At 37.0% G+C, this 23,178-nt stretch overlaps 1 protein-coding gene across 4 annotated transcripts in view; it reads right to left on the bottom strand.

Annotated features, from left to right (window-relative positions):
* Positions 1 to 7,136: 7,136 nt before the first annotated feature.
* Positions 7,137 to 23,178, bottom strand: part of LOC5568996 — a 67,289-nt gene continuing 51,247 nt past the window's right edge. For 3 of the 4 annotated variants that reach the window (XM_021853875.1, XM_021853877.1, XM_021853876.1), the window contains exons 11-12: positions 7,527 to 7,687; positions 7,137 to 7,452 (exon numbers count right to left, since the gene is read on the bottom strand). In XM_021853875.1, coding sequence (XP_021709567.1) covers positions 7,265 to 7,452; positions 7,527 to 7,687 — 349 coding nt within the window. In that variant the 3' untranslated portion in view covers positions 7,137 to 7,264. The remainder of the gene's footprint in view (positions 7,453 to 7,526; positions 7,688 to 23,178) is intronic. The other variant, XR_002502453.1, reaches the window with a different exon arrangement.

The raw sequence follows: 23,178 nt of genomic DNA, 5'->3' as shown, positions 1-23,178 counted from the left end.
AAGTCTTTAGAAAGCCATGAAAATTGAACTAAAAGTTGCACACACAAACAAACGAAAATAATGTTCGAATTCAAGCGCCTGGTGAAAACACACGGTATTAGGGCGTGGTTTGCTTCGGAGTTCCAAATACCGTGTTTCAGTTACCATTCCACAATGGCTGAGTAAAATAAATATTTATTTCCCGAATCAACAATACCAACCTCAAAGCGTTGTTTGATACAAAACTTTTGGTTATGATGCGTTTTGTCCGTTCATCGAGAGATGTTCAAAATGTCACCGGCAGTCGTGGTCAGATGCACGGTATTTGGAACAATGGTAATGTTCAACAACAAAACTGTAACTATGGTTAAAATTTTCTAATGGTGCGAATCATATTTTTTGTGCAAAATATATAAAACAATCTACCATGTGATACTTAAAAAACTTGAAAATAATCATACATTATTTTTTTCTAATTGATAGACATTTGAGTTTTTGTTAACCTCACGGTAATAGAGCATGTCACGGTATCACATTTAAATCAATTAACACAAATTTGTGCCATACAACGTTCTAGAGAGTTGCGCGTACGTAATAATTGTCATTTATTTATTTATGAACTAAAGCGACTTTTTGCTCGCACAGCATATTCGACAGTTTGAGCATGGAGCAATCCGGCATTGAGCAATATTCTGCTCACTTATAATGTTCTTAGTAGCAATGTTTGGATTCTTTGTACACACATTTACACGAGTTGTAGGTTTAACTTTCCAATTATTAACACAAACACGTAAAACATAGGACTTTTCTGTTATCTCCGGATTTCTAATCACTTCCCAAGCAACCAATAGTTCGGATTATACTTAAGCAGTGAACTCCAAAGATCACTTTTGGTGTAAATCTAGTTTCAGCGAAACTTTTTCGCTGGTTAGGAGAACACTACGGAACTTGAATCTCGAAGAATAGGCTGACCATACGTACCGTATTTAACGGGACAGTACCGTTTTCACGACCTAATCGGGCTGTCCCTCGTATTTGTGAAAATGCCAAATTTGTCCCGTATTTTCGGAAAAAGGTACATATCTTTGTTTTTAATACTTTTCAATTTGTCAATCAGAGCCATATTTGAGTAGTATCAAACACAATTATTTTATTAAAATGTTGCGTAATCCCTCTTAACATGACAATTGTTATGCTCATTATTATTATTATTTGCTTCATCTAAGTGGTTTTTAGTCTTAGGCGAGTGCTCCATTATGTTCTGTGCTCATATTTATGACATTTTTAATGAAATTTGGGTCTCATAATAATTCGACAAGCAGATATGAACATTTCCTAAATTTGGCCTAAAGCTTGAAGTTAGTTTCCTACAACTTGAGTATCATTTTCTTAGATGTGTTTAATAATAGATATTTGTTCGTATTCCAAACGTTTGTTGTTAATTACGAAACTTGATTCTAAACGAACTTGTTTCTGCGTTTTCAGATTTTCGGAAATTCAGAAACTCAGAATTGATGTTATTCTCCAATATAATGTATCACCAAGGCAAAAATAATTTATTGGGTTTCAAAAAATCCCCAGAGATAAAAATTGAGTGAAGAATGACGTGGACGTGAAAAAAACTTTCAAATCAAAGAGAAATTATCTAATAAATTCTTAACATTATATTAACAAACAAATCTTTTTTCATCATTGATTCATCATTCATAACAATAAATTCTGAAAAATAAATTGTTGGGTTCGTGAAACAATTAGGTTTCTTTTAAATTTTCAATCAAAATCATCATCAAAAAATTGTCTCAATTTTTTACGAATCGGCCCTGCTCTTTATGAAAATCAGGAGCATTTTTTTTATTTAAAATTCGAGAATTGTTACTCATTTTCTTACGGCTATACAGGGTGATAACTTTTTCCTGTTAGAAAAATAAATGATTATAGAAAATATATGCTTTAATGAATTCAATTTCCAATGTAGTTTCAGTTTTGTACACTTTTAACATCTGCCTTGAATGTTTAAAGGTTATAAACTTGTTTTTGACCTTGATTTCTAACTATATGTATTAAGCGGCGTTCCAATAAAATTTCATATTTGTGGTAAACGTGCGTGCCAGCCTTCGGAACACAACATGCGATCAAAAATTAAGATATATGAAAAAAAATCAATCTATATATTTTCGACAACTTTATAAATGTACAAAGCAGAATAGGTATATACATGAAAATTAAATTCATTCATGCATCTTTTTCATATCATCATTTACTTTACTGACAGGAAATAGTATTCACCCCGTAATTCTTGAAGAAGGCTGTTTCACATATTCTATTTCACCATTCTCCCAGCAACATAAACGAACTTTATGTTAAACTGTGAAGTTTGATTAACTACTTAAGAAGTAAGCTGATTAAGCCAAAACATGCCCTTTTATCCGAACTTTTGGTTCCTTGGGTTGTCTGTAAATCCGGACAGTCACTTTAAAACACAATTAAAATATATATTTTCTGCATACTACATGACTATAGTATCGTCAAACTGATTAGATATTAATTAATATTAACATAATGAAAATATACTTCAAGCACATTATCGTAAAACAAACTTTGTTCGTGTGTGCCTCGACTTTTTGACTGAAAGCACTAGTACAACGAAGACGTGACAATCTAATTGGAACATCGAATTTGTTATATTTTTAATAATTGTTTGCCATTGGTAACTAGATTACAAATGATACTTAAATGGTCAAGTTAAACTTTATGAATAAAAACCAAAGTTATAAGCTTTTATTATAACCTAATGAATTTCGTTGGAGTGTCCGGATTTTGATTCACCACGGTATGTTTTGAGCGTGTTATTCGATGTTGAGCGCCAAAGTGATCCATTGCTGTGGGTGATTCGTAACTGTGTACCGTGCTGCATCAATACCCGGACGCCTAAGGTGTATTTTCAGTAATTTCTTCAAACAATTGAATTTACCAAGAAAAGCATAGCATAGCATAGACTGACTGTACATGTCAATGGTTGCTACTCCGTGATTGATCGGAACTGGTAAGAATTGCACTACAATCCAAATGAATAAGGGATGGGAGTTTCCGTTTACTCTCGAAGTGCAATTTTAGCAGATCTAATATTATTGATCAATAACGGCGCCGGCCAAGTCCTTACAGTCAGTTGGGATGGGGAAGGAATGTTAGGGTTTAATGATTGTCGCTGCTAGAGACCGAGAATACCTCTGCATCTCCACAATCACCACGGGAAGGGTGTTTATTAGTGAGAGAGGAAAAGATCTGGGAGTCACCTCTGGTCGGTAATGCGATCCATGGACAAGGGGGAAAATATACGACTTATATTTAAAGCTAGTTTTGTATTTTTGTCTCGAGAAGTTTTTGGTAGAAGATTTAAAAAAAATACGTCAACATCTATAATGTCGAACAATTCAAAAGACGTTTTTATTAACGGCGAAAACTGAAAATTACATGTATATATTTTAAATTATATGAACAGAAATAATGCCGACACTTGTAGTGACGAACCATACAAAGTTTGTTTGAAAATTACATATGAGTATTACTGTGCATTTTGTCTCGATATGGTAGAAGTTTTAAAAAATACGTCAACATTCATAATGTCGAACGATTCAAAGGTTATTTTTTAATAATGTCAAAAAGAGAAAAATATGTGTATATTGAAATTGTATAAAAAGCACAATGCCGACACTTATAGTGACGAACCATACAAAGTTTGTTTTAATATTACATAAAAGTAACGCTTTCAAGAAAAAATGTGTTATCATAAGCATGAAACGAACTCACCAGTTGGTAATCCATCCTCGACTGAACACAAAACTGACACTGACAGCAAAACTTCTTGACGTCCCGAAAACAAACCGTCTTGCTTGGGCCTTCCCAAATACCTACCCAGCAAGACGCTCCGAAACAGGAAAAAAAGAGTTCTCCGGCGACGAAAAAACGCGCGAAACCGTGCAAAACCTATCCGACGACGCAAAACCGAACTGTCCTGCTTGGGCTTCACGAAGCACTACCCAGCAAGACGCTCCGAAACAGGAAAAAAAGAGTTCTCCAGCGACGAAAAAACGCGCGAAACCGTGAGCAAAACCTTTCCGACGACGCAGAACCGAACTGTCCTGCTTGGGCTTCTCGAAGCACTACCCAGCAAGACGCTCCAAAACAGGAAAATAAGAGTTCTCCGGCGACGAAAAAAATGCGCGAAACCGTGAGCAAAACCTATCCGACGATGCGAAACCGAACTGTCCTGCTTGGGCTTCACGAAGCACTACCCAGCAAGACGCTCCGAAACAGGAAAAAAAAGAGTTCTCCGGCGACGAAAAAATGCGCGAAACCGTGAGCAAAACCTATCCGACGATGCAAAACCGAACTGTCCTGCTTGGGCTTCACGAAGCACTACCCACCCCATTAAACATTAGACAGTTGAACAGCCGACTAAATTGGTTGAAAAATCGGTCGATTGTTGCACCGACGCTTATGGAAGATTAACACAGGGAACAACCGAATATCACCCGATTTAATAGGGTGGGCCGACATAATCCTACTAAATAGGTGGATAAATCGGTATTTTAAGTAAAATCCCAACAAGTTGACCTACTAAACACCAGATTTCCTCGGTCACCCGATTTAATCTAGCGATTAGTCAGTTGATCGCTGTGTTAAACTTCCATAAGCGTCGGTGCAACAATCGACCGATGTTTCAACCAATTTAGTCGGCTGTTAAAACTGTCAAATGTTTAATGGGGCAGCAAGACGCTCCGAAACAGGAAAAAAAAAGAGTGCGACGAAAAAACGCGCGAAACTGTGAGCAAAACCTATCCGACGACGCAAAACCGAACTGTCCTGCTTGGGCTTCTCGAAGCACTACCAGCAAGACGCTCCAAAACAGGAAAAAAAAGAGTTCTCCGGCGACGAAAAAACGCGCGAAACTGTGAGCAAAACCTATCCGACGACGCAAAACCGAACTGTCCTGCTTGGGCTTCTCGAAGCACTACCTCTTCAAAACAATTGAATTTACAAAGAAAAGACACAAAAAATGACTAGGACGTAACAAACACGCGATGAATTGTCGAATTTCATTGAGTAGAATCATCGTATTGTTGACTACGATGAGGTGTTCGCGCCAGTGATAAAGCTTGCGGACACTTCTGGCCATCGCTTCGAAATGGAATCTGGTGATGAAGCATTTTGATGTGAATACTGCATATATGTACGGAAAGCTGGAAGAAGAGCTCGATATGCGGCAACTAAGTACTTTCTTGCCATGGGGAATGCCTGCGATGATGTCGTGCGCATCGGAAATTGCTTCATTTAGCGAGACCCGGAATGTCCTTGCTGACAGATAGTTATGCACTATTTTCACCAGGTAGCTGGGAAGATTGTACTGGTGAAGCTTAAACACCAGGTCATCATGCCAGACATTGTCGAATGCTTTTTCAACATCGAGCAGAGCCATGGCAGAGGTTTTGGATAAGGACTTGTTCCGTCTGACGATGTTGGTGACTCGGGATAGTTGGTGCACGGTTGATCGACCGCGTCGGAAACCAAACTGATCCTCGAGTAGGATGTTATTTTGCTCAACAGAAGCAAGAAGTCAGCGATAAACTGCCCTTTCGAAAAGCTTTGATAACGCTGAGAAAAGGCTGATGGGGCGATAGCTTTTAGGAGAGGAAGGATCTTTGCCAGGTTTCCTGATAGAGACAACTTTAGATTACTACCAAGACGATGGGAAGTAGCTAAGCCGGAGACACTGGTTGAATATCACTGCGAGGGGATCGTAGAACTGGACACTCAAGTGTTTGAGTTCAAAGTTCATGATGCTGTCGAAACCTGGGGCCTTCATATTTTTGGAGGATTTTAAATAGGTCGAGAGCAGGGATGAGAAATGTACTGTAGCAAACATTTACCACCACGGCATTCACATTTTTCTACACGACCATCAAAATCCAAAGCAATCCATGACCGTTCAAAACAAAAAAATGTCACGGCTCTTCAAAACTGTAATCTTCTTCTTCGCAACGTTTTTTCAAACCCGAATGCGAAATGACTCGAGCGTGACGAGTGACGCGATTTTTCCGGTTTTCGGGGTTTTGCATTTTTGCTCGATAAAGGCAGCATGAAATTGAACTTGTTTATATGTATTGTGTATTTCTTTCACTACTGGACTGCGAAGTGCGGTCCCATAAGTGCGAAAGTGCGAATAAAAGTGCGGGATTGCAATGAATCCTGTTGGTGTCTTCAGAGCACTTATTCTTCGATTTACGAAGAATAAGTTCCCCAAAGACACCTACCCGATTTGACGCAATTGCGCACTTTTATTAGCGTTTCCGCACTTGTAAAAACTTCTGCGATAGTCCAGTAGTGAAAAAAATGCGCAATATCGCAACGGAATGATTGTGCTCTTGCTGTTAGAGCTAATAGATTTCAATTATTTGAAAACACAAGCGAAATATTAGCGATTGAATTATTTAACATTTTTTTCAATCATTCACCTAGAGATGGCTGCCCGAAAACGGTCATAGTGGAGAGACAAAAACAGTCAAGCAGTGTGTGAACCGTTGGCAGCGCAACACTTGATGGTATTGATGCTGCTGATGCTTTGTGTTTTGGTTGACTGGCAGAATCGATGAACTGTGGCAAATTGTGATCACAGTTCTCAAGTCTGGCTGCATCAAACTCGTCAGTTCGGAACGGACAACGAAGCGCTCGAGGCACATCGATACTCGTCAGTGTTTTGTGAAGAAGTGTGCGAAGCAAGAATTTTGGAGATGCTATACTGTTCCAAGGAACTCGGGCAGTTCGCTGATATGTTTATCCGGCGGAGATCGTTGAGGAGGAGTATTGGAAGTAGTCACGATCAAGATGCTCTTACCGACAAAGCTGTAGGGGAAAAGCATTAGTTTTCGACCTACAAGAATTTTGTGCCAATTTTCGGATTTTCCCATTGAAGTGTGAATATCGTTTCTAATTCATTCTTGTTATTTAGTTAATAAAGTCATTTAGTTGTTCTGCCAAGGGTTCTACAGTATTTCTCGTGTAAGTTTCCATTATTGAAAGACATTCCAATACTTTATCACCTTGAACACGAGCGAATTCATTACCGGGAATTTGGATATAAAAAAGACACATCATTGGACTGTAATGTATTTTTTTGGTATTTTTATTGTTATAAATAAAATATCATAAACATATAAAATAACAATTTTTAACGGAAATGACGATGTTTAAATTAAACTATATGTACAACAATTGCAAGTAACGCTTTTTATACACAACTAAACTTGATGCCATCTTCACTCGAAAAGCAGTTTTGACAGTGTAATTTATATTTCCGAACACGGACATCTGTACCGGAGAATCCATCGCCGAGACGAATGTGACAAACACAACACTTGAAGCAATCGATGTGATATAATAAACCTAAACTTTCGATAACCATTGCAGCTCCACGCCCTAAGAATAAAAAAAAAAAACAAAGAATAAATATGTACTAAAGAAACATACCTAAATAGTAAAATTATATTCACCTAATTCACTATTGCAGTGAGAACATTTCTTCTTTCCGCTTACACTAAGAACTTTTTCATCCTGATCGGATGAGCGTTGATGACTTTGTGAGTTGAATTTTTCAGGTTTTAACCCATTATCATTAGTCGCTTTGCGTGCTAGACAAGGTCCTTCGGGATGCCTGAAATTTAAATTAAATTAGGAAAAATCAAGAACGTTATTTTAAGCGAATTATTATGATTATCATCACAGTTATTAATACATAAACGTTTGATCACACGCAATCGAAGCCCAATTATTATTACATTGATTTTCTATTTTACCTCTAGAGCACAGAAACATATAAAGCGCAATGATCGTAGATGTTTGAAATAATATCTATCAACAATTTTTACCCAATTTAGGGTTGGTAGCAACTGAATGCCTTCTAAATAGGAACTTCAGAGACCTTATGCTTGAATAAAATAGACCAAACAGAACAAAAAAGAGACCGAACGGTTACCAACAATAAAGGATCATATAGAAAGCAAAAAGAAAAATAATCCAAACAGAAATCAGGAGATAAAGAGATAACGTTCTTTTAGAAAATCAGGTGAACATTTTTTTTTTGAATTACCAACTAGTGTTGCAGCTCGTATTATTGTATGTATTTTTCAAGGAGTTTCATCAGAAGCTAATGCAAGCAGTGCTGTTAAATGTCATTTTTTTTGTAGACATTTAAATGCATATAGCGTTCTCTCATGCGAAATCTAGCATCAGCAAATATGGCCAACCGATAGTAATTCAGAAATGGTCACCAGGAATAACATTTTCCGATGACTTTTTCCAAGAGGATGGAAGATATTCGCAATTATCAATTGTCAGAGTCACATGGCATTCGTGACATTTAACAAAACTGAATGCAGGTGTCTACTGAAAAAAATTATTTGATGATTCTTTAACGGCCCTCTTAAGGAATATTTCCATGGAATTAGTTTAAGATACCTTCAAGAATTCAATCTGGATTTTTTAAAGATAATCCCAGAAATTACTCTATAGACTCCACTATGAATTATTTTAGGAATTCCTCTAAATAGACTTTCACAAATTTCACAAGAAAATCCTGAAGCTCATCCAGTGATTTTTCAACCGATTTCGCTAGGAATTCGTCCAAAATTTCTGTGTTGGAAATTTTCAAGAACTACAGCAATAATTTCTCCAGAGATATCTCCACTGATTGCTTACGATTTTCTTCAGAATTATTGGTCGTTGCTCAGATAGACCGGACTAGATAATATTTTGCTTTGCTCATTTTTACAGTTGATTAGCAAAACATAAATAATTTCATTTGTATGGGGAAAGCAGGGCTGGTAGTGGTCAGACAGCAAAACAATACTGACTTTAGAGACTTTAATGAACATAAAGTGACTGAAATGTGACTTCATAACTACAAACGTCAGTTTAAAATAAAAGCTCAGAAGCTATAACTTGGTCTATATAATCAAAAGAAATTAACAAGCCTACACATTATGTAATATTGAAAATAAATTTATCTATAGTAATTTCGAAATATGCCTTAAGACGAAAATTACCGTATTCATTTTACAAATTTTCAAAACCGGGTTTTTCATTCAAAATTGCAACAGTGCTTAAATTTATGTGGTTTTGAAGTGATTTATAAACTATGTGTGAATATCGACAGCCGATAAATTGCGATGAGCGTAAAGTGGGTTTCAGCGTTTAGCAATCAGTCATCACTTTACTTGAAAGCCTTGGTGTATTAGCAATAGTCTAAATCATGTTGAGATGACCATTCAATTACTTTCAGAGCAACACTGCTTTTTTGCTGCAGAACATAGTAGCCTGGATTACTTTAGTAGGTGCACGGTGTACTAGATTAAGAAGGTGATATATTCCGGAAACTGACAGCTACTTGACGACGTAGGAATGACAAATTTGCGAAAAAATTGATCTAGTCGCCCGGGTGGTATATGGTACGATAGGAGTGACGTCACATGTTTACAGTCAAACTTGATGTTTACATCAGTAAAGAGCCTGCCTTGTCACTTTGTATGCCGTGAGTAGGTGAAGCAAACCCACTTTATGATGGCGAGTAATAATTTATCCTGACGTCAAATCAAAATGTAGTCTTCGGCAAAGTTGTAGCTGAAAGAATTTCATATGAGAAGAGTTTGTTCACTTTTCCATAAAATGTTATGACAAAGACATAGAGGGCTGAACATAAAATATTGGCGTTTTCCAGTGTTCTCCATATAAACTTCAAATGGCGTGTATACAGTCAAATTTCTTACGAGTCATTTCAAACTTTGGAAGATGCTATTAATCATAATAAAAATCGTTTGACACTTCAGTCGTCACGCTGTTGTATTTTGTACAACACTGTTGAAAAAAAAACTCGTTTTTCGTTCACAACAGCATAACTCTAGTGTACAACGATATGTCCCAGCGCTGTAACAAGCTGTAAATTACAAAAAATATCATTTAGAACAACATCGTTAGAGATAATGGAAATTCGTAATTTCGCGGGAGCCTCGAAATCCACGAAATTTGGCCTTCATTGCTAAATGAGTCGAGGTTTTATCAAAAATGTTCTAATCGTTTAGTATTAAGTTGGACGTCTTTCTGGCTCGCATCGTATTAAACATGTTCCAAAGTTGTGGACTTTGTGGACGTTAGTCGTTTAGTTGGATTGTGCCACGATGTGTGGGTTCGATTCCCGCTCGGTGGAAACTTTTCGTCAAACGGAAAGTCCATCACTGGACTACTGGGTGTTTTCGTGTTGTCCGTTGCCTCATGCTAGTAATCGTTCAGTCTGTGCGGCCTTTGGCTGAAGACGGTGTAAATTGTCTTTTAAAATGTTTAAAGAGGAAAATTAGTAGTTAAAACGAAGAAAATAAAACTGTTCAATGAGCAACAACAATAATAACTTCGAGACATTTGAACATTGCGTCCAGAATGTGGAATAACATTTTATGCGTGGTAAAGGTGGATCACATTTTTTGCGGTTTGTGCGAATCGGTGCACAGGTAATCAAATTCCTCACGCGACGCCTTTGCACTTTACGATATACTGGTGTATAAGCTATCATGGTTGCGTGTTTTATAATAAATAAAATATTACGCGTTGCAAGAAAAATTATGATTCCTGTAAATTCCTGAGAGATCAGGAAAATTTTCCTCCAAAATCATCATATTCACCGATGTTTAACTGTCACCGTGAAATGCATGATTTCAATGGATTTCGATGGATTCCTCTGTTTTCACATGAACCTTGCCTGAAAAATAGTAGGCCATGGGGATCCTGGTAGTTAAAATACCTTAAGATTATTTAATACACCATTACGCCATTCAGCTAAATTTGCTTAATGTATCTAAAACGAATGTTTAGCTCTCATTTTGGTCTGTCTTCGATAAACATGTGAGACGTTTATTGATACCACGTAGATGGAAATTATGTACAATCTGGAAGCGCTCTGATAAAGTACACACTTAAAAAATATTCGCGTGCTCGGCATTTCAAATTGCTGAACTCTCTCGGCATCTAGACTCTTTGCTGATAAATCAGCTAAAAAATAATCGTAACCGAGTTTCGGGAATCCATAAAACTGGTATCTCGGTTAACTTAATTTTTAACCCGTAACTCGGCATCTCCGCGTCCCGAGTACCAACGTTTATTACCTTTTTACCGAATTCAGTTATCTGAAATGCCGACATATCGATTTATCAATAAGATTACTGAGATTCTCAGTATTTTGTTCTACCGCCATATTGTTTTGCTTGTAAACGAAAACATTCGCCGGTCTTATGTATACCATTTAAAAGTGTGAAAATACTGTTATTTTTTGCGAAACCATGGAAAGTTCTAATACGGGATTTTAGTGGCTTGCACGATATTATCCGTAAGTATATTTTTAGCTAATATTTTAGTAATCAAAGTCGGCAACAATTAGGTCTTCTGTCGCATCCGGAACAGGCAATTCCCTTGGGTATCAAAGTGCAGATGCATCATTTCAAGCCAAGACATATTAACAAACTACATCATTAACTACTTTCTTTTGAATAACCGAAGACGAATATTTAAGTAGGATACTTAAGATACTGTTACTTAAAAAAATAAATGATGTAATAAATAATAAATACCTCAGAAATGATTGTTTTGATTTATTTGCTGATATTTCAGTTTTGAAAATACCGAGATTGTCAGTTTTTATCAGTAGTTGAATATTGAAACGCAAACCGAGTTTATCAGTTTCAACTAATAAACCGAAATCAATGCCGAGCGGTCGGCTGTGCGGATCTCGGTTTCAGAAAGCCGAGATTCGGCATTTAGTTCTAAGTGTGTAATAATGACACAATCCCTCATGTTAAGTGCGGTTGCTAACTGTGTACGTTGGTCTCGAATATTTTTGTAAATTACGATACGGCATGTACATGGTTTAACCATGGGTAAACCATATACATGCCGTATCGTAATTTACAAGACTCAAACATAATTCATATCCATCAAAAGTTTTAATTTTGTAGAATCTGTTAGAAAATGCTGTTGAAAAATGTTGGTCTAACGACATTCCACACTTCACACACCATTTGGTGCAAATTGTCAATGGTTTGAATTGTGCTCCAAACCGCAATGCTTACTATGGTTCATTTCGGGTCTACCACAAAAGGTCGAATCACATAAGGCCGAATCACAACAGGCCGAAAACACAAAAGGCCGAATCACAGAAAGGCCGAATCACAAAAGGCCGAATCACAAAAGGCCGAATCACAAAAGACCAAATCACAAAAGACCGAATCGCAAAAGGCCGAATCACAAAAGGCCGAATCACAAAAGGCCGAATCACAGAAGGCCGAAATTTTAAACTAAATTTTGGTGAAAGCCAAAGATGGTTAGAAGGAAAAAGATAACCGACTTCCATCTTTTCTGGGCGACATGAATAGCGCCGCTCTGGTGAGTCAAAAGCCAACGAATATGCAACGTTCTCCTAGTGACCACCAGATGTTGAGGTGTTCGTTTATGACATTGACGCTTGAAAAAAGCTACACAGCTCAAACGGGGATGTTCGATATTGCCAATTATCTCTAAATGGCATAAAATGTGAGAGAAAGAAGAAAAAACCAGCACATGAACATTTTTAGTACGCGTAAAAATTACTCAAATTTTGTGTTGTCCATAAAAGCCTGATATTATGTGAGTCGAACTCACTTCTGTGTAACCATTTTTAAGCGTGGTTGTTTTGATTTCTTCCACTTTTTGTTTTTTGGTTGCACGATGATTTAAACTTAGCTGAATATAATGTTTACGCGCTTTTGACTCAACAGATGGCAGTAGTGTTAATTGAATAACGTGTCGTCGGCAAAATATATGGCAAAATAAAGAGTCGGTCATCTTTTTCCTTTTAACCATCTTTGGTGAAAGCCACATTTTTCTACAATGGGGCTCTGCACAACAATGTACCTCTTCCATTCACTCCTTCGTGAAATTTGTAAACAATAAGGCCAGTAAAAGTCAAAATCCCATACAAAATTAAAACAGTGCAGAGGCCTATATTATGGACATTTTTACAGATGCACAAGTAACATTACTAGCTGAATAAAAGTTTATCCAGCTGAAAAATGGTTAATGTTAGCTAAGAATAGACCAGCTGACACACCCAAAAAATCTTTTATAATTGGAGCTTAAGTAGTCACGCTGTTGTATTTTGTACAACATAAGTGTAAAAACTTCGCGAAAACAGGAAGGGTATAAAGGGCCTGTTTGATTTTGGCAACATGCTAAAAAAATTCATGTTGTCTAAATTGAACCGTTCCAAAATTTAACGGTTGTTTTTATTAAAACTTTTATTATCGTAATAATGACCACGAATTAAATTTACCTATTATGAATATGGTAAGCCTTAAGAAGGCCCACAAAAACATTGAGATTGACAGGATTTGTGACTGACCATGATCCATTTTTTCGTGTACATGAACTTCTGTGTTGCCAAATTCAAATCGAGTCAAAATCGAACGGGCACTGTACGATGAAAAGTATTCTTAGTAAACTTAGTATTCTTATGATCACTTAAACACTTGTTATACCCTATCTCAGCAATCATTCTTCTGCTTGTTGCGTAAAAGACTATGTTGGCAATATACCGGGCAAACGCTTGATGTCCGAACTCGCTGTCGCTCGTCGGACCTAAAAGTAAAAAAACATCCTCTATTTGCATTAGGGCAAACGCTCCCTTAGTGGAGGTAGCTCCAATAGTGGAGGTAGTGTGTTATGGTATGTTTCGTACTAATAAATGATTATGTGATATTTTTCTATGATGCACGATGCAAAATTGATACAAGTAATCGAATAATATTCATGAATTTTAACCGTAAAACTATTTAAAACAATTATTTTGCTTAATTTGTTTTGCTCCTTTGCACCTATAGTGGTGCATCAGTAGTACTGACCGGTAGATTTCCAGACTTTTTTTCAAATATGAACTGATTCAGTACCCATAGTGGAGGGTCCCATAAGAAATCAATGGTTTGCGTCACTAAAGGAACCATTCTTAAAACATACCTCCACTAAAGGAACAGTGTTCCAATTATTGGTGCAAGGCTTTTGGAAGGGAAATTTAAAATGAATTGTGATTTTTATACATTTGAGTGATAGAAGGATTTGAGATCTATCGAATGATACATTGAAATCATATATTTCATGGTTTTATCACCATGTTTTAGCAGTTTTCCCTTAGGTGCACCACTAATGGTACACCTGCCCTATACCGAGCAAACGCCTGGATTTGCTGTTGGCATGACACCGAATGGATGCTACCCGGGTAGAGGTAAAGGTAAAGCCACAGATAACAGATGTTTATGCTAGAACAAAAATTTTATGAAAGCCTGTGTAAATATTCAAATTGAAACTCCTTGCAATCACTAGCGCCGCCACACAGCGAATTGCGTCAATCAGTGGTGAGTATCAGTGTCTTGAAATATTTCATATTCACCACTGACATCGTCATGGGAACTTAGTGATGACAACGCCACCACTAAGTTGCTACTTGTGTTGCCATTCAAAATGATCGTTAATTGTCTTACACAGTTTTACAATCGGACTTCAACACCTGTTATCTGTGGTAAAGCTTTCAAATATCAAAATAATGACATATTTTACTGTGATGGCGATGTTTGTTATTCTTTAGATATTTAATGTTTTTTTTTGCAAATAACAAATTTTACCATGATAGTATATTTTGTCATTGATTAGTTATTACACGACTTTCAAGTATAACATACCAATGAAAAATTTTGCTATGATTGTATGTTTTGCTATTGATGAGATATTTATGTCATATATTTAAAACATAATAGCATAGCACTGCCCATAACTGCATATTTGTAACATTCGACAAAAGTAGGCATTGAGTAAATAAGATACCAAGTTTGCATTTTACTGCAGTATGGGTGAAAACTAAAATTTCAAAAAATCGCTAAGAATTCAAAAGAGCTTATTTGAGGCTGAAATTTTGTACAACTCATATCGCATATTGGGTAAATGGTCAGAAAAAAATTCTGATAAAAATTTCGTTGCTACTACATTATGAGGCTCATGTATAATCTCAGTGTGACTGTTATGCGGTTACAATTGCTAATGTGACAAAACAACTTGGTATTTTTTTCGAATTTTCTAGAACAATCTCACAGATTTTAGTAAGTTGGTCGAAAGTATTTATCATTTGATGACTCTCCATGGTATTAACTCCAATTTGTCAAAAATGTCGAATGTGACTGTTATGCAGTTATGGGCAGAGCATAGCATAGACTGACTGCACATGTCAACGGTTGATTGATCGGAACTGGTAAGAATTGCACTACGATCCAAATGAATAAGGGATGGGAGTTTCCGCTTACTCTCGAAGCGCAATTTTAGCAGATCTAATATTATTGATCAATAACGGCGCCGGCCAAGTCCTTACAGTCAGTTGGGATGGGGAAGGAATGTTAGGGTGTAATGATTGTTGCTTCTAGAGACCGAAAATACCTCTGCATCTCCACAATCACCACGGGAAGGGTGTTTATTAGTGAGAGAGGAAAAGATCTGGGAGTCACCTTTGGTCGGTGATGCGATCCATGGACAAGGGGGAAAAATACAACTTATACTTAAAGCTAGTTTTGTATTTTTGTCGCGAAAAGTTTTTGGTAGAAGATTTAAAAAATACGTCAACATCTGCAGTGTCGAACCATTCAAACGAATTTTTATTAATGGCAAAAACAGAAAAATATATGTATATATTTTAAATTACATGAAAAAGGAATTATGCCGACACTTGTAGTGACGAACCATACATAGTTTGTTTGAAAATTACATATGAGTAGTACTGTGCATTTTTGTCTCGTGATGAAAAGTTTTTGGTAGAAGGTAGAAGTTTTTTTTAATTACGTCAACATTCATAATGTCGAACAATTCAAAAGATATTTTTAGTTATGTCAAAAACAGGAAAATATATGTATCTTGATACCGACACTTGTAATGACGAACCATACAAAGTTTGTTTGAATATTACATAAAAGTAATCCAAATGCGATCAAAATGAATAATGGATGGGAGTTTCCGCTTACTCTCGAAGTGCAATTTTAGCAGATCTAATATTATTTATAAATAACGGCGCCGGCCAAGTCCTTACAGTCAGTTGGGATGGGGAAGGAATGTTAGGGTGTAATAATTGTTGCTTCTAGAGACCGAGAATAACTCTGCATCTCCACAATCACCACGGGAAGGGTGTTTATTAGTGAGAGAGGAAAAGATCTGGGAGTCACCTTTGGTCGGTGATGCGATCCATGGACAAGGGGGAAAAATACAACTTATACTTAAAGCTAGTTTTGTATTTTTGTCGCGAAAAGTTTTTTGGTAGAAGATTTAAAAAATACGTCAACATCTGCAGTGTCGAACTATTCAAACGAATTTTTATTAATGGCAAAAACAGAAAAATATATGTATGTATTTTAAATTAGATGAAAAAGGAATTATGCCGACATAGTTTGTTTGAAAATTACATATGAGTATTACTGTGCATTTTTGTCTCGTGATGAAAAGTTTTTGGTAGAAGGTAGAAGTTTTTTTTAATTACGTCAACATTCATAATGTCGAACAATTCAAAAGATATTTTTAGTTATGTCAAAAACAGAAAAATATATGTATCTTGATGCCGACACTTGTAATGACGAACCATACAAAGTTTGTTTGAATATTACATAAAAGTAATGCTTTCTTGAAAAAATGTGTTATCATAAGCATGAAACAAGCTCACCAGTTGGTAATCCGTCCTCGACTGAACAAGAATATATTTTCGCACTCACACAGCGCGAACAGCAAAACTTCCCGGCGTCCCGAAAACGAACCGTCTTACTTGGGCTTATCGAAGCACTGCCCAGCAAAACGCGCGAAACGAAAAGCAAATTCCCGGCGACCCGAAAACGAACCGTCTTGCTTGGGCTTTCCAAAACACTACCCGAGAGAAAAAAAAATCATTCCGGCGACGCACAAACTGAACTCGCTTGCTTGGGCCTTCGGAAGCACACTCCGTACAGTGCTACTTTTTCAAGCCAATATAAACTATCAAGATTGAGTTTTATTACTTTGAAATGGGTTACATGCATGCCCTGATTCGCTACTCGCCACATAGTAACGCACATGCGCTAGTGTCTATGCACGAAAAATCGCTAAAAGGTAACACGAACAATATTTGTATGGCGAAAAGCATCTAACGAATTATTTCTCAAAATTATTAACTATTTTCGAAAAAAATTATTTGGCACCTGTTGTACGTGATGATAATGAGTATCACGCCTACCAAATATTTTTCCGATTAATGCTTTCATCTACGAGAAATTTGAAGTTAGATGCCTTTCTCCATACAAAATGAAACGAAATACTGATCAACTGTGGACGAGAGCAAAGCAGGTAATCCATTGCAAGCAGCAAAGTCATCATCAGTGTTGTGAAAAACTCAATTTCTCACAACTCACGCTTGAGATTTTTCATGCGTGAGTTGTCAATCACGCAACTCAGCAGTCAAAAAATCATGGATGAGTTGGATCACTTTTTTAACTCATTGTCTCGTATTTCCATAGTTTACTCACACACGGCAATAATTTCTTGTTAGTGTGGTAAAATTTAGTGATCCTTTATAGAGAGATAAGCGGAAATAAAATGGAATGATTTGGCAACAGACCAACAGTGCTGATTTTGCTCGGCGTCAAGAATAATATTTTAACACGGACATGACTTCTTCATTGCTAAAAAGTGTATTTTGTTTCGTTATAGATCTTTGAGCTACATATCCAAACTAATAAACAGCCGAAAACATCAACAACTAATAATCGCATTGACAAAAAATTTAAAAATCAAAAATATTTCATTTTTTGCTTCATGCAAAATTACTGTTACCAAAATAATTTCAAGCGGATTACATTACTCTTCAAGAAAAGTTCAAAACAAACATAACGCATGTTCGTCTGGCTCACACTTTGACAGCTCTCGCTGCTCGATTGGCTCACACTTTGACAGAAATGTCAGCTTCCGCGAATCTCTCTTATAAAGGATTACTAGTAAAATTATAGTAATCCTTTCTAACGTAAACAACAACATTCGGGTTTCACGAGAATTTGCCGGGTTTTGCGACTGAATCATTTTTTACGGTTTGAGTTGATTGAGTTGATTTTGCATCAAAATCTCAAGCGTGAGATTTGCGAAGCAGAGCTCTAATGAGTTTGCACTCACGGGAGAGCGTATTGATTGAGATTTGAGTGTGAGTCTATCAACACTGGTCATCATTGCTGCTAAAACGAATCTCGCTGTCGCTCGTCGGACCTAAAAATAGGAAAACATTCTCTGTTTGCATTATACAGAGCAAACGCCTGGATTTGCTGTTTGTATGACACCGACTGTGCATTCGGCCTTTTGTGGTAGGCTAGAATGTATTCGGCCTTTCGTGATTCGGCCTTCTGTGATAATCTCTTCATTTCCTCTATGCGGGGATTGCTCACTGCGCGTTATTTCCGCGAAGAAATCCAAATTTTTAAATTTCCCAGCATTACTGCTCCCTATAGTGTTTTAATTGGTGAATTCTAGTAAATTTGTAGAAGTGGAACGGCCTTTAAAAAATCCATGTTGTGCATTTGTAATTCTGTTCCTTAATTGCCCAAACAATTTTCTATTAACAATGGATTCAAAGAGCTTTGGAATACAGGAAATTATAGCAATTCCACGATAATTACGAATATCAGTTTTCTTCCCTGATTTGTAAATAGGTACTAAGAATGATTTCTTCCAAATTTTAGGAAATTTGCCGGATTTTAGTGACATATTGAACAGCCAAAACAAAGGAGATGTTAATTCAACAGCAAGCTTCTTCATAAATACTGGAGGGATTTCATCAGGTCCTGCACTTTTTGTGGCATCCAATCCTTTCAAGCCTGATAAGATGTCTTGTACACTTATCTGGTGCACACTAATGTCATTTGAGGAAGCAGGGAAGAATGAAAAATAATTTAGGTCCCGATCCTCTTCTGAAAATGTTGTATAGATTTCTTGGAAAAACGTTGAAAAGAGGTGGCAAATTTCTTCCGGGTTGTTAGCGTCTTTATCGTCAAGTTGCATTTTTGATGGTAGATTGTTTGATTTTAATTTTGTTTTAGTATAGTTAAAGAAACTTCTTGGGCATGACTTTATATCGCTCTCAATTTTTCTATTGTACTCTTCAAGTGCAGAATTTATAGCAATGTTCAACTGTTCACATAAGTCCAGGTATTTCTGCATATTATCATCACTTTCATGCTTTTTATAAATTTTGTGAGCCTTTTGCTTTCGATTTTTTAAATTTCTGATATTTCTATTGAACCAGATGGGATTTTTTGAATTACCAAAAAGTTTTTTCCTTTTGAGAGGTACCTCTTCACGAATAATTTCCATTAGTAAACTATAAAAGATATCAACAGCTTTTTCGACAGTATTTTCTTCTCTGATCAGTGATTGCCAGTCAATTAAATTTATTCTATTTTTTATGTTTTCATAATTTGCATTATCGTATTCATAGATATCCTCATATTCGCACACTGTGGGTCTGCAGTTATTGTGAATAAATAATGAGTATTCTAGTGCTGTATGAAATGCTTCATTTTTCCACAAGGGTGCAATACTTTCATTAACGTAGAAATCTTCTTGGATGTTTGTCAATAGATCATGATCATGTCATGATCAGGTGGAAAGTACACTGATGCAAATACATGTTTTTCGTTTTCTATATTTACTTTCACCCAAACATGTTCAAACTCTTTAAATTTCGAGGAACAAATAATTTCAGAATTAAATTTTGAAGAAACTGCAATGAGAACCCCTCCTCCTGATTTTCTTTGTGACATAAGAAAATCACGATCGTCTCTAAAAACGTTATAATCACATCCGAAAACTTCTTCGCTTTTTATAGATTCGTCCCAACTTGTTTCTGTGCCTAATATGATCGGAAAAGATGACGCTAATATGTTTTTATGGATTTGCTTGATTTTTGAAGATCCTCTCATACGATTGAAATTTTGACAATAAACAAGAGCCTCGGAAGCTTTTGGAAGGTCTACATCATGCCTTGCATTATCAGATTCATTTAAGTGTTCATCATTTAAATTTACACAATTCATATCACAACTCGAATGGTTGCCGCAGTCATTTGAGCCTTCGTCATAGCCTAAATTATTAGCAATACATTCATTGCTTGTTAAGGTACTAATATTACCTTCCTCTGTGAAGTGCGTCAATTCTGGCAAAAACACTGGCAGGAGCACCTTCCATTCAAACGTGCTGGTGCGGTAAAATGTGATTCCGAAAAATGATCAACACACTTAGCCTTCCTTATGAATCATAGCCATTTATGGGCAATTTCACACGGGTAACATAAGAGACTTTAGTCTTATGTATTAGGAAGGTGAAATTTGGAACATATTTTGATAGGAGGATATCCGAGAATACAACATCTGACATCTCGATGTAGTTATTTGCTGAATTACACAGCAAAAAATAATGTAATTTGCATCGACGTAATTCACCCGATGTATTGTAAATTTTGCACCCTATCGGACGCGACGATTTGTAATCGTCGCCGGTGAAACCATCGCCAAAATCGTCGCCAGCCAAGCAACCGCTGTGAATTTGACGTTTCACCAGTCTTACCAACACAAAGGCAAATCACCTCCTTTGATTGGTTTGCTGGCGACGATTTTTTCAGTCTGATCGAAAGTTGGCGGCGCGTTTTGTTGTGAAAGAAACAGACAATAATGAAAATCCGATGTAACAGCAAAAATCAGATGCATAATAACATCTTTTTGATGTCATATTACATCGCCCTGAAATTACACGAAAACAAGATTACCATATCCCCATTACATGATACTTGTGTAATATTCACATCAAAAATGTAGAAATATTACACAGAAACCGCTGCAACCAAGTCATTCCGACCAACGTTGTTATATTACACAGATTGAATTGCTATTTTGTATCAATAACTGGTGCGATAATAAGTCTCGCAACACTGCCCATGTTGTTTGTATCAACGAAGTTGCTGTGCAGTCCGCGTGTTTTACTCTCATTTTTCCGATTTTTCCGGCGCCATTAATGGAATGAGCCTATGCATGCTATAAAACGTTTGACTTTTACTGTGCGCTCTGTTTTCAAGTTGCCCGTGAGAGAGAGCGAGACAGCACCAACACACGGCGCACAGTAAAAGTCATGAGAACAAAAGAATTTATGGCACGTACAGAGGCTCATGAAATTCCGTCGCGAAAATAACTAAGAAAGTGAGCGTTTTGATAGTTTAGTGGTGCGATTTGTCTGCAAGACGGCCGCTGAGGTGTCCACAGGTGATTTTTCTTTTACTCCTCCGAATGCGGCCAAGAAAAATGCAGCAGAAGACACATCAACGGAATTGCTCGTACGTACGCGCCCCAACGGATGCTGTCATCTTCCTGGGGAATCAGGAATCCAGCCGAAATTTGTATTATGCCCATTCCGAGGCCTCAAGAACATCTTGCCGTATGGTTCCGGCGAACAGAATCCGCTACAACACGAGCTGTTCCAAAAGTTCTAGCACACCAGCCGGACAAAGACCCGCTGTTCAGCGCTCAGGCTGCCGAAGGAAACCGAACCGAGAATCAGGAACCACCGAAGGTATACGGATTTGATTCTACATGGGTTGTCGCGAGACGCCAGCTGCTTCGGTGTGTTGGGTAAGTGACGATTCTATAACATTCCCCCCGAATTCCAACCCCCGGATACTCAGAAAACTATATGAGGGTTGGTTGCGCCTGAGTTCAGAGACCGGATGCTTAAAAAAAAGGGAGACCACCATCCATCCGGGATAATCGAGAAAACCCGAGGAATGGCCGGGAAATTGTAGGACACCAGGAAAAAGTACTATGTGCAAAACTAGAAAAACTGGCATAAATCGTTGGTTTCCTGTTAGTGTTACTTGAAAGTTCCTTGTAAATCCGGATTCCTGGCGGTAGGCATAAGGCAGAGCTAAGGGGTGGTCCACTAATTACGTAAGATAATTTTGGCGGGTTTTCGAGCCCCCTCTCTCTCATGGTAAGATTTTTTGTACAAAATTTCAAAATGCTTTGGATGGCGCGTAAGATATACCAGGGGCTTGTTCATAAATTTCATAACGCTGAAGGGGGTGGGTGGGTATCCTAAAATTGTTACAGCTCATACAAAATGTGAAGAGTATCAATACAAAAAGCGTTACAAGGGGGTGGGTGGGTGTCAAAAATGGCCATTTTCAGCGTTATGAAATTTGTGAATAAGCCCACCAAACCTCCCTCCCACCAAAACTCCTTACGTAATTAATGGACGGCCCCTAACAGATTTTATAAAAATGTCTTGGGAGATCTAAGTGGATATATGATGATACTTTTGCTTGAAAAAGCTTTGTTTGCAATAAAAACGCAACAATAAAATGATCCACGACAAAGCCCATATGTGATCCCTGACAAGATTTTGTAAGAATTTCGTCATATTTATAGCAAATTCTTCTAGCCATTCGCTGAGATCTTTAACGGATGAATAAATGGCAATGTCCCTCAGGCATTCTTAGGCAGATTGTTGTTCTTGGTAAAATCTTCGAATACTTAGGAAGATACTTATTTGGATTTATGTCAAATATTTTGGCAAGCGAGTGTTCATATTTTCTTTGGTGAGATATCGTTTCAATCCTTGATTCCAAGAAGTGCTTGACCAGATCAAGAATTTCTTCAAGCACCATGTCTATCGTATTCTTAGAAGACATGGGTTATCTTTATCACAGTTTTTCTTGTTATGGAACTATACTATCAGTTCTTCGTGTATCTGAAGAAATAAAATATACCCCTTTGTGTGGTCCTTAGCCTTAGCGGTTATAGATCGACTTATGGAACGATACTAAAATAGAAATTCCATGGTTACTATGATGGTCCCGAGGGTGTCTACTACCTACTACTTTTATCGACATACCAAAACATGATTGATGTTTCTAATATCTCTTTATTGAATATGTAAGGATTGACATATCTAGGGCTGGTAGCAGGTTTCTTTTTAGAGATCACTTTTTTTTCAGGTCTTAAAAAAGTCTCTATTTTTGATGAATGGTCTATGAATTCTCTATTTTAG

The sequence above is a fragment of the Aedes aegypti genome, chromosome 3, assembly GCF_002204515.2.
Source record: "Aedes aegypti strain LVP_AGWG chromosome 3, AaegL5.0 Primary Assembly, whole genome shotgun sequence".
Lineage (NCBI taxonomy): Eukaryota > Metazoa > Arthropoda > Insecta > Diptera > Culicidae > Aedes > Aedes aegypti.
Note: the sequence above shows the minus strand (reverse complement) of the source record. Positions and strands in the feature narration are given on the sequence as shown.